Source organism: Lutra lutra, chromosome 1 (assembly GCF_902655055.1).
Source record: "Lutra lutra chromosome 1, mLutLut1.2, whole genome shotgun sequence".
NCBI lineage: Eukaryota > Metazoa > Chordata > Mammalia > Carnivora > Mustelidae > Lutra > Lutra lutra.
Window position 1 is genome coordinate 5603023 of NC_062278.1, and position 12473 is coordinate 5615495.

A 12473-nucleotide genomic window follows, 5' to 3' on the forward strand; every position below is an offset into this window, starting at 1 on the left:
AGCAGATATATACTTACCTGGTAATACCTGCTTCTGAACAATAGAATTAGGGGTGATTTTAAAATCATTTCTTAACCCTGTATTTTTACTTTTTTAATAATAAACATGCATTGATTCTATAGGAAGAAATATGTCTATTATTTTACTGCAGAAGGAGCCTGGGAGCAGCTGGTGTTTGCACAATGGGGACAGTGCAGGGAAAGCTGGTGGGATATGGGGGTCCCAGTGAGTCGCCCCATCTTTCCTCCCTGGGCTTAACATATGTTCGGCACTCAGCACACACTAGCGACTGTCATTGCTACTGCCTAATTCTAAGGCAGCACTAAAACCTTAACACATTTTAAAAGTCACATTCCATGTTAGCAGTACCAAGGTTGGGTATGTTGTTAATTACTGAGCAGTTGCTAATTACTAACCATCACAGAAATCTGTACCAACTGGCTCAGCTCTCTGCCAAATAACAGCCCTGCCTCTGGGGTGAACATGAAGAGACGGGTAGGCAGGAAATTCACTGACAACATTCACATGAAAAAACAATATCTGGAAAAGGCAGCAATTTTATTCTTTATAGCAACATTCATATTAACTTCTGTGGGGCAAATGTACAATAATCAAAGACTAATATGAAAATGTGATTTTTTTTTTAATAGACATCTCCTAAATGTCATGATTCCTTAAGCCACCACCTGAATAGTTCAGAACTCAGAAAGGCGATAACATTCTTTGGTGTTTTCTCTTTTATTTATTAAAGAACATGTTACCCATTTCCAGCTTTTTCACGGCATTTGTGGCATGTAAGGTACATCCCCCACAAATCATAATCCACATCTAACTCATCAGACGACATGAGAGCAGCCTGATAAGGAGCAGATAAAAGTGAATGCCTTCACGTAAATATCCAATACTGAGATATTTCATAGTATGCCCATTGGCTTTGAATTTAATCTTATTCTTAACCTATAAATTCTGATTTTCCAGGAAATCTTAGATTTCTGATTGATCCTAATGCATATGCTCCTTTTTCACAGATAATATACATTAATGCCCCACGTGCTAAACACACATAAATATTGTCTTCATAGGACGTAAGAGAACAAAAATATGTTTTAAAAGTCATGGTAAGATGGAGGTTTATCCACCATTGATGGGATTAGCAAGAAGGAGTGTCGAGTGACACGTAAATTAAGATGATGAATTTGCAGCTTTACTTAGAAACTTGGTGGAGTTCATGAAAATCTTGAAACATTTCAAAAGCCAAATTTTACCCTGGAAGGTGGGGAAATGGACTCTTTCTCCCCACATGAAGTGTCCATTCTGATCACTCCAGCCTCGCTCTGTCCCCGAAATGCTAGTGAAGTGGGAGCCCAGCCTCGGGACAGAGAGGAAGTCGAAACCGTGTCGGCGTGAGGCAGGTCATCATCCATGTGCAAAATGGAACTGGAGGGACATCTTGGCTAGACCAGAGTTGCATTCCTGACAGTCTTAGGACTGGCCATGATGAAGAAAACCTGCGGACAACCTGCAGGTCCCGGTGACCAGTGGTCAGGTCCCTGGGAACAAAGGGAGGAGGGTGGGTTTTATCAGTAGAGAGCGACATAAAAGGCAAACTTGAGCCGATAGCTCCACTCATCAGATAAGAAGACGCATGAGGGTCCAGAGAGAAACCAAAGATGTTAACACACATCCTTCCTTTCTTGCATTATTTCAATAACCACACGCTCCAGAGATGTCCGAGCTCAGGGCCTAACGAGTAATGCAGTTCAAAGAATCCAGAATTTGTTTGTATGAAGGCAAATGACAGGAAAGATGCACTCTTCCGGTTTGCTTTCTTTTTTTTTTTTTCTTTTTTTTTTTTCAATCTTCCTGAGGACATTCTAATCGGTATGAAAATATAAAATATTTGCAACCTTCTTTAAAAACAGACTTTCATTCTAAAGGCGAGGAGCAGGTCAGCCTCCTCTCTCCTTGGGAGGCCATGCAGCCGCCTCCTCTCAGAGGTCTTTGCCATTCCCCTTGGGAAATGTGACTGCAGGCACTCCGCACACTCCTCCAGATGGGCCAGTGCTTGCCCAGCAGTACTGCCCTATTGCAAAGCATGTGCTATGTTTTCCTGCCAGTTCTGAGACTGTCAGCTCAGATTCCAGGGCACTGCAGCTGCCTTGCACATCCTAAATAATGTAACTGGGCACCATGCATTATTTACGTCGCAATGGAATGTCATTAAGTCTTGAGGATAGAATCACTCTGGCTCTGGGGCTTAACTTAGTGACTCCCAGTCACACGGGGAGAACAAGAAGCTGGGGGAGCCACCTCACCACCCTGCTCTAAGAACTGGCCTTCTGCTGTGAATAGGCTTGACATTTTTGCATTTGTGGTTTGCCTTTTGTTTTCCCTGTTGGGCTACGCTAACGCGTTGCTGTTTTCTAAATTTATCAAGAGTGTATTTCTGTTTATCTCAGAAGGGTGGTGATTAGAGGGGAAGACTTGATCCGCGTTTCAAGACGTTCATGCGCTCACCGTTCAAATGCGCTCACCGTTCAAAACTGACAGACTCTGGAGAGAAAGAAACAGAGTTGCCCAAAATAAACAGAAAAATTGACTGGCAGGGAGTTGAGCCCTGGAAACAGGAAAGGAAAAGGGGGACTCTTTGTGTTAACTATTCACCAAGATGCAAAACATTTGCAAAGCCCATGACTTCATATAAAACAAAGGGTGCTTGTCCTTCCCATTAGCTGTAATTGTGAGACTTTCTAATTTTATTTATTAATTTTTTCCTCACGTGTTTCATGGGCAGTTACACCTGAGTTTACTGAACTTCACCAACAGAAACTCCTTTCTAGAAACAAAGTCAGTATTACATATCCTAAACGGTAAGTCCAGCCCGGATAGGAATCATCAGTGGAGAGAAGCATCACATTTTGGTATGCATCCGTTTGGAACATCACTCTCTTGTTTTCCTTTCTGACCCTTCCTACAGCTTAATACATGCTCCAGGGTCTCTGCAGCCCAAAAGCCCCTCATTTCCATCTTGTTATAAGGTAGCCAATTACCATAGACCTAGTCACTTAGACAATCCCTCTGTGTTGTCTTAAAATTCAGACACACTCAGGCTGCACCCCAAGTCCACTGAGCCAGGAGTCCACAGGTGGGACCAAGAATCTGGGTATCCTAAAAGCTGTATCAATAATTCCCATATGTCTATGGACTCTGAAAAACAATCTGAGGGGTTTGAAGGGGCAGGGGGTGGGAGGTTGGGGGAACCAGGTGGTGGATATTAGAGAGGGCACAGATTGCATGGAGCACTGGGTGTGGCGCAAAAACAATGAATACTGTTACGCTGAAAATAAATTTAAAAAATTTTTTAAAAATAATAATTCCCATATGTCACCCCTGGCCCTTCAGGCTTTCCTTTTTTGGATCATGTCTAAACAGGATACCCTTGGGGGGAAAAAAAAGTGCCCAAGACTGCAAACGAGCAAAGTGACAATCTGACTTTATATATATAATTATATACCTTTCGTCAATGACCCAAAACACAGCATTTTTTTTTATTTTTTCAGCATAACAATATTCGTTATTTTTGCACCACACCCAGTGCTCTATGCAATCCATGCCCTCTACAATACCCACCACCTGGGCCCCCAACCTCCCACCCCCCACCCCTTCAAAATTCTCAGATTGTTTTTCAGAGTCCATAGTCTCTCATGGTTCACCTCCCCTTCCAATTTCCCTCAACTCCCTTCTCCTCTCCATCTCCCCTTGTCCTCCATGCTATTTGTTATGCTCCACAAATAAGTGAAACCATATGATAATTGACTCTCTCTGCTTGACTTATTTCACTCAGCATAATCTCTTCCAGTCCCGTCCATGTTGCTACAAAACGTGGGTATTCATCCTTTCTTTTTTCTCTCTTTTTTTTTTTTACAGCTTTATAAACATATATTTTTATCCCCAGGGGTACAGGTCTGCGAATCGCCAGGTTTACACACTTCACAATACTCACCATAGCACATACCCTCCCCAATATCCATAACCCCACCCCCCTCTCCCAACCCCCTCCCCCCATCAACCCTCAGTTTGTTTTGTGAGATTAAGAGTCACTTATGGTTTGTCTCCCTCCCAATCCCATCTTGTTTCATTTACTCTTCTCCTACCCCCTCAACCCCCCATGTTGCATCTCCTCTCCCTCATATCAGGGAGATCATATGATAGTTGTCTTTCTCCGATTGACTTATTTCGCTAAGCATGATACCCTCTAGTTCCATCCACGTCGTTGCAAATGGCAAGATTTCATTTCTTTTGATGGCTGCATAGTATTCCATTGTGTATATATACCACATCTTCTTTATCCATTCGTCTGTAGATGGACATCTAGGTTCTTTCCATAGTTTGGCTATTGTAGACATTGCTGCTATAAACATTCGGGTGCACGTGCCCCTTCGGATCACTACGTTTGTATCTTTAGGGTAAATACCCAGCAGTGCAATTGCAGGGTCATAGGGTAGCTCTATTTTCAACATTTTGAGGAAACTCCATGCTGTTTTCCAGAGTGGTTGCACCAGCTTGCATTCCCACCAACAGTGTAGGAGGGTTCCCCTTTCTCCGCATCCTCGCCAGCATCTGTCATTTCCTGACTTGTTAATTTTAGCCATTCTGACTGGTGTGAGGTGATATCTCATGGTGGTTTTGATTTGTATTTCCCTGATGCCGAGTGATATGGAGCACTTTTTCATGTGTCTGTTGGCCATCTGGATGTCTTCTTTGCAGAAATGTCTGTTCATGTCCTCTGCCCATTTCTTGATTGGATTATTTGTTCTTTGGGTGTTGAGTTTGCTAAGTTCTTTATAGATTTTGGACACTAGCCCTTTATCTGATATGTCATTTGCAAATATCTTCTCCCATTCTGTCAGTTGTCTTTTGGTTTTGTTCACTGTTTCCTTTGCTGTGCAAAAGCTTTTGATCTTGATAAAATCCCAAAAGTTCATTTTTGCCCTTGCTTCCCTTGCCTTTGGTGATGTTCCTAGGAAGATGTTGCTGCGGCTGACGTCGAAGAGGTTGCTGCCTGTGTTCTCCTCGAGGATTTTGATGGATTCCTTTCTCACATTGAGATCCTTCATCCATTTTGAGTCTATTTTCATGTGTGGTGTAAGGAAATGATCCAATTTCATTTTTCTGCATGTGGCTGTCCAATTTTCCCAACACCATTTATTGAAGAGGCTGTCTTTTTTCCATTGGACATTCTTTCCTGCTTTGTCGAAGATGAGTTGACCATAGAGTTGAGGGTCCATTTCTGGGCTCTCTATTCTGTTCCATTGATCTATGTGTCTGTTTTTGTGCCAGTACCATGCTGTCTTGATGATGACAGCTTTGTAATAGAGCTTGATATCCGGAATTGTGATGCCACCGACTTTGGCTTTCTTTTTCAATATTCCTTTGGCTATTCGAGGTCTTTTCTGGTTCCATATAAATTTTAGGATTATTTGTTCCATTTCTTTGAAAAAAATGGATGGTACTTTGATAGGAATTGCATTAAATGTGTAGATTGCTTTAGGTAGCATAGACATTTTCACAATATTTATTCTTCCAATCCAGGAGCATGGAACATTTTTCCATTTCTTTGAGTCTTCCTCAATTTCTTTCATGAGTACTTTATAGTTTTCTGTGTATAGATTCTTAGTCTCTTTGGTTAGGTTTATTCCTAGGTATCTTATAGTTTTGGGTGCAATTGTAAATGGGATGGACTCTTTAATTTCTCTTTCTTCTGTCTTGTTGTTGGTGTAGAGAAATGCAACTGATTTCTGTGCATTGATTTTATATCCTGACACTTTACTGAATTCCTGTACAAGTTCTAGCAGTTTTGGAGTGGAGTCTTTTGGGTTTTCCACATAAAGTATCATATCATCTGCAAAGAGTGATAGTTTGACTTCTTCTTTGCCGATTTGGATGCCTTTAATTTCCTTTTGTTGTCTGATTGCTGAGGCTAGGACTTCTAGTACTATGTTGAATAGCAGTGGTGATAACGGACATCCCTGCCGTGTTCCTGACCTTAGCGGAAAAGCTTTCAGTTTTTCTCCATTGAGAATGATATTTGCGGTGGGTTTTTCATAGATGGCTTTGATAATATTGAGGTATGTGCCGTCTATCCCTACACTTTGAAGAGTTTTGATCAGGAAGGGATGCTGTACTTTGCTGTACTTTTTCAGCATCTATGGAGACTATCATATGGTTCTTGTTCTTTCTTTTATTAATGTGTTGTATCACATTGATTGATTTGCGGATGTTGAACCAACCTTGCAGCCCTGGAATAAATCCCACTTGGTCGTGGTGAATAATCCTTTTAATGTACTGTTGAATCCTATTGGCTAGTATTTTGGCGAGAATTTTTGCATCTGTGTTCATCAAGGATATTGGTCTGTAGTTCTCTTTTTTGTTGGGATCCTTGTCTGGTTTTGGGATCAAGGTGATGCTGGCCTCATAAAATGAGTTTGGAAGTTTTCCTTCTATTTCTATTTTTTGGAACAGTTTCAGGAGAATAGGAATTAGTTCTTCTTTAAATGTTTGGTAGAATTCCCCCGGGAAGCCATCTGGCCCTGGGCTTTTGTTTGTTTGGAGATTTTTGATGACTGTTTCAATCTCCTTACTGATTATGGGTCTGTTCAAGCTTTCTATTTCTTCCTGGTTCAGTTGTGGTAGTTTATATGTCTCTAGGAATGCATCCATTTCTTCCAGATTGTCAAATTTGTTGGCGTAGAGTTGCTCATAGTATGTTCTTATAATTGTCTGTATTTCTTTGGTGTTCGTTGTGATCTCTCCTCTTTCATTCATGATTTTATTGATTTGGGTCCTTTCTCTTTTCTTTTTGATAAGTCTGGCCAGGGGTTTATCAATCTTATTAATTCTTTCAAAGAACCAGCTCCTAGTTTCGTTGATTTGTTCTATTGTTTTTTTTGGTTTCTATTTCATTGATTTCTGCTCTGATCTTTATGATTTCACTTCTCCTGCTGGGTTTAGGGTTTCTTTCTTGTTCTTTCTCCAGCTCCTTTAGGTGTAGGGTCAGGTTGTGTACCTGAGACCTTTCTTGTTTCTTGAGAAAGGCTTGTACCGCTATATATTTTCCTCTCAGGACTGCCTTTGTTGTGTCCCACAGATTCTGAACCGTTGTGTTTTCATTATCATTGTTTCCATAAATTTTTTTCAATTCTTCTTTAATTTCCTGATTGACCCATTCATTCTTTAGAAGGATGCTGTTTAGTCTCCATGTATTTGGGTTCTTTCCAAATTTCCTCTTGTGATTGAGTTCTAGCTTCAGAGCGTTGTGGTCTGAAAATATGCAGGGAATGATCCCAATCTTTTGATACCCGTTGAGACTTGATTTAGGACCAAGAATGTGATCTATTCTGGAGAACGTTCCATGTGCACTAGAGAAGAATGTGTATTCTGTTGCTTTGGGATGAAATGTTCTGAATATATCTGTGATGTCCATCTGGTCCAGTGTGTCATTTAAGGCCTTGATTTCCTTGTTGATCTTTTGCTTGGATGATCTGTCCATTTCAGTGAGGGGAGTGTTAAAATCCCCTACTATTATTGTATTCTCGTCGATGTGTTTCTTTGATTTTGTTATTAATTGGTTTATATAGTTGGCTGCTCCCACGTTAGGGGCATAGATATTTAAAATTGTTAGATCTTCTTGTTGGACAGTTCCTTTGAGTATGATATAGTGTCCTTCCTCATCTCTTATTATAGTCTTTGGCTTAAAATCTAATTGATCTGATATAAGGATTGCCACTCCTGCTTTCTTCTGATGTCCATTAGCATGGTAAATTCTTTTCCACCCCCTCACTTTAAACCTGGAGGTGTCTTCGGGTGTAAGATGAGTTTCTTGTAGGCAACATATAGATGGGTTTTGTTTTTTTATCCATTCTGATACCCTGTGTCTTTTGATTGGGGCATTTAGCCCATTCACATTCAGGGTAAGTATTGAGAGATATGAATTTAGTGCCATTGTATTGCCTGTAAGGTGACTGTTATTGTATATTGTCTCTGTTTCTTTCTGATCTACTACTTTGAGGGTCTCTCTTTGCTTAGAGGACCCCTTTCAATATTTCCTGTAGAGCTGGTTTGGTATTTGCAAATTCTTTCAGTTTTTGTTTGTCCTGGAAGCTTTTAATCTCTCCTTCTATTTTCAATGATAGCCTAGCTGGATATAGTATTCTTGGCTGCATGTTTTTCTCATTTAGTACTCTGAATATATCATGCCAGCTTTTTCTGGCCTGCCAGGTCTCTGTGAATAAGTCTGCTGCCAATCTAATATTTTTACCATTGTATGTTACAGACTTCTTTTCCCGGGCTGCCTTCAGGATCTTTTCTTTGTCACTAAGACTTGTAAATTTTACTATTAGGTGACGGGGTGTGGACCTATTCTTATTGATTTTGAGGGGGGTTCTCTGAACCTCCTGAATTTTGATGCTTGTTCCCTTTGCCATATTGGGGAAATTCTCTCCAATAATTCTCTCCAATATACCTTCTGCTCCCCTCTCTGTTTCCTCTTCTTCTGGAATCCCAATTATTCTAATGTTGTTTCGTCTTATGGTTGTCACTTATCTCTCGAATTCTCCCCTCGTGGTCCAGTAGCTGTTTGTCCCTCTTTTGCTCAGCTTCTTTATTCTCTGTCATTTGGTCTTCTATATCGCTAATTCTTTCTTCTGCCTCATTTATCCTAGCAGTGAGAGCCTCCATTTTTGATTGCACCTCATTAATAGCTATTTTGATTTCAACTTGGTTAGATTTTAGTTCTTTTATTTCTCCAGAAAGGGCTTTTATATCTCCTGAGAGGGTTGCTTTAATATCTTCCATGCCTTGTTCAAGCCCGGCTAGAACCTTGAGAATCGTCATTCTGAACTCTATATCTGACATATTACCAATGTCTGTATTGATTAGGTCCCTAGCCTTTGGTACTGCCTCTTGTTCTTTTTTTTGTTGTGAATTTTTCCGCCTTGTCATTTTGTCCAGATAAGAGTTTATGAAGGAGCAAGTAAAATACTAAAAGGGTGGCAACAACCCCAGGAAAATATGCTTAACCAAATCAGAAGAGATCCCAAATCGTGAGGGGGGAGAAAGGGGATAAAAAGGGGTTCAGAAAGAAAGAAAAAAAAAAGAAAAAAAAAAAGAAACTATTAAAAAAAAGAAAGCCGATAAAGAAAAAATATAAAAAGAGGAAAAAACATATATATATTAGATAAACTATTTAAAAAACGTTAAAAAAAGAAAACGGTAAAAGTTAAAAAAATTTAGCAGAAGAAGAGAAAAAGAAAAAAAATTGAAAAAGAGAAAAAAAATTAAATTAACTGCAAGGCTAAAAAATCATGGGGAGAAAGCCATGAGTTCCGTGCTTTGCTTTCTTCTCCTCTGGAATTCCGCCGTTCTCCTTGGTAGGTGAACTTGGTCCTGGCTGGGTTTCCCGTAGATCTTCTGGGGGAGGGGCCTGTTGTAGTGATTCTCACGCATCTTTGCCCCAGGCGGAGTTGCACCGCCCTTACCCGGGGCCGCGCTGAGTCATCCGCTCGGGTTTGCTGGGTTTGCTTTCGGGAGCTTTTGTTCCCTGAGCGCTTTCCATAGAGTCCGGAGGGCGGGAATGAAGATGGCGGCCTCCAGGTCTCCGGCCCGGAGAAGCCAAGAGCCCGGGGCCCCACTCCTCAGTGCGCCCTCAGAGAACAGCGCCCAATGACTCCCGCCACCCTGGCCTCTGGCCGCGCTCCGAGCTGACCGAGCCTGCGACCGGTTCAAGGCAACCCCGAGCTGAGAGTCACTCCTCGGCTCTGTCTCTGTAGCCGGCTTCCCCGTTCTAATACCGGTAAGCTCTGCGACACTCAGACACCCCCGATCCTTCTGCGACCCTGCGGGACCTGAGGCCGCGCTGACCCCGCCTGGGCTTCACCCCAGTTAAGCCTCTGGAGCGATGTCCCTCAGCGGAACAGACTTTTAAAAGTCCTGATTTTGCTCCGTTGCTCCGCCGCTCGCCGGGAGCCGGCCCCTCCCCCCGCGGTCTATCTTCCCGTCGCTTTGGATTCACTTTTCCGCCAGTCCTACCTTGCAGAAAGTGGTTGATTTTCTGTTTTTGTAATTGCTGTTCTTCTTCTCTTCAATCTCCCGTTGGATTTGTAGGTGTTTGCAATCTTTAGATAAGGTATTTAGCTGATCTCCCGCTACCCGAAGTAGTCTCAGCCTGCTACTTCTCCGCCATCTTGACTCCTCCCCCCAAAACACAGCATTTTTATGTAGCGTATTCATCTATATCAGTCTAATAATACTGCTTGTCATGACTAGATTGTGATTCTCTGCTAGGAAACTGTGTCTACTGCAGGAACATGCCTTGTATCACCTGGCCTGTGACAGCAGAAGTCTAGGCACTGAGGACATTCTCCACTTTAACAAACAACTTTTTAATGAACACCCGGGAATGCTGCACTAGACCGCATGTGGTCCATGGCCACCCGTTAGTTAAGATCTGAAAGTGCTGAGCGAAAATAAGACCAGCAGGTTGAGCAGATGAGAAAGCCAGCATGAAGAGAGAACGGGAGCACAGACTCAACAGTGGCTGTGCTGTTGGCAAAGCCAAGATTGCCCCACTGTGAGACCTATTAATACAAAACGGGAGCCTTGGTCGTTGATGTACGCAACTCGCCTCCACAGATCGGACGTGCATCTGCCTCCACCAGCTCCGAGGTGCTGGGGCTGGAAGAGATTTGGCTGCAGGCTGCCTGCCAGCTGGAAATCTCTCAGCTGGAGCTACAGGCTTTGCAGGACCCGAGGCTAGTGCAGATACTCTGCACAATTGTGTAGTCTGGGTCAACAGTCCCAAACTCGCGCAAGCCAGCTTCTTGGGCAGGAGTTCCACTGGAGCCCATGTGCATGGAAGGACCCCGCAGCAGCCCTGGCAGCTCTGTCACAGGCTGGAGGCACACTGAGGCCCAAGAGGAAGAGGCTGAGATGAAAAACAGATGAAGGAACTCTAATAAGCTCTCAGCTGCCTGTCCTGGTCCATTAGGGGTCAAGACTCCCTACAGAATGGAGAAAGGCTAAGAGAAAAGAAAACATTCTGAGGAAGGATGTCTTCCACCTGCACAGAGACAGCATGGCAGCCTGGACCAGGCACGGCGACAGGCCTGGACCCAGGGTGCCACAGCTCACCTTGACCTCTTCAGTAGGGGGTGGTTTGGCCACTTGGCAGCTCTCAAGTGGCCAGCTGCCCACATGCAGGACTATGTCTTCTCTGGGCCACGAGCTCCAAAGCCCAGCCACTTCCTCCACCATCCGTCTTGCTCCATCCCTTCCGTATGTGCTCACAAAAAGCATAGCCCACATCTCGGGTTTACGTTCTCCAAATGGACAACCTACAGACAGGGCCTAGGCCCGTCCCTGAGAGGCACAATCAGAGAGGGGCCTCTTCAAAACTGTCCTTGCACTGAAGTGCCCCAACTCTATGCAGAAGAACGCAGCTATTTAAGCAGCCCCCACCGGGCTTTAGCCCAGGCAAAAACAGCTCATCTTCTTTGTCTTCTGTTGGTATCTTAAGGACCCTGATACTCTGGGCCAAGATACACCCTTCCCTAGAAGCCTGACAGACTCTTCAAGATACACAGGTGTGCATGACCATTCCCCAGAGCCCAGCAACTCTGGGCCACTATTCTTTTTCCACCGATAGATTATTTAGCTGATTACATGTTTAAGTAGCAGAAACTTAAGTTTCTCTCAATGCATATTTTCAAAACACTTCAAGCCTAAGAAGTATCTACTCCAAGCTCCAAAATGTCATTCTCCATTCCTATATCCAAAAGCATCTGGAGTCCCCCCTTTGTCCTCATTTCTACTTCAGGGGGAGATCATCTGACATGACCTTTCTGACTCCCTCACTGCTTACCCCATGTCCCCAACCCCAGAAATAAGTACATCAGCTTCTCTGGTGGAAACACACATGACCGTAAAAGGTAACCATAGAAAAGCCACAGAAATAAAGGCTGGAGGAAATGTGTTCCTGGGTGACCATGCTTGGTACTAGGTGAAGAAAACCCTTCCATCAGCCACAGCTCCCACTCAGGTCCAGTTGTAGAGGTTTGACAGGAAATATCCTTCACAGCCTAGTGATAACTCCCTTTGGCCAGCCGTTCCTTACTCAAGAGATGGCACCTCGGAAGAGAATCGGTTGCATCTCTATAGCCTTCCCTCCCAGGGCCAGACTGATGCATCAGAAGACATATGTGCCTGCTATGGTGAGTGCTGTGAAATGCGTAAGCCCAATGATTCACAGATCTGTACTCCTGGGGCAAATAATGCATTATATGTTTACAAAAAAAAAGAAGAAGACATATGTGTCAAAGACAACAGCCTTAATGTGAGGGAATTTTCCTCTCCATTTTCCTGACACCAGCCTAAGGACATAGCCTGAACTTGTCCCCAGCAATCTGTCACTTGGGCCA

At 43.1% G+C, this 12473-nt stretch overlaps 1 protein-coding gene across 2 annotated transcripts in view; it reads right to left on the reverse strand.

Annotated features, from left to right (window-relative positions):
* Nucleotides 1-719: 719 nt before the first annotated feature.
* The window catches only part of IGSF5 (immunoglobulin superfamily member 5), a 45513-nt gene continuing 33759 nt past the window's right edge, over nt 720-12473 (reverse strand). For both annotated transcript variants that reach the window (XM_047719810.1, XM_047719808.1), the window contains one exon: nt 720-1550. In XM_047719810.1, the coding sequence (XP_047575766.1) occupies nt 1455-1550 (96 nt within the window). In that variant the 3' untranslated portion in view covers nt 720-1454. The remainder of the gene's footprint in view (nt 1551-12473) is intronic.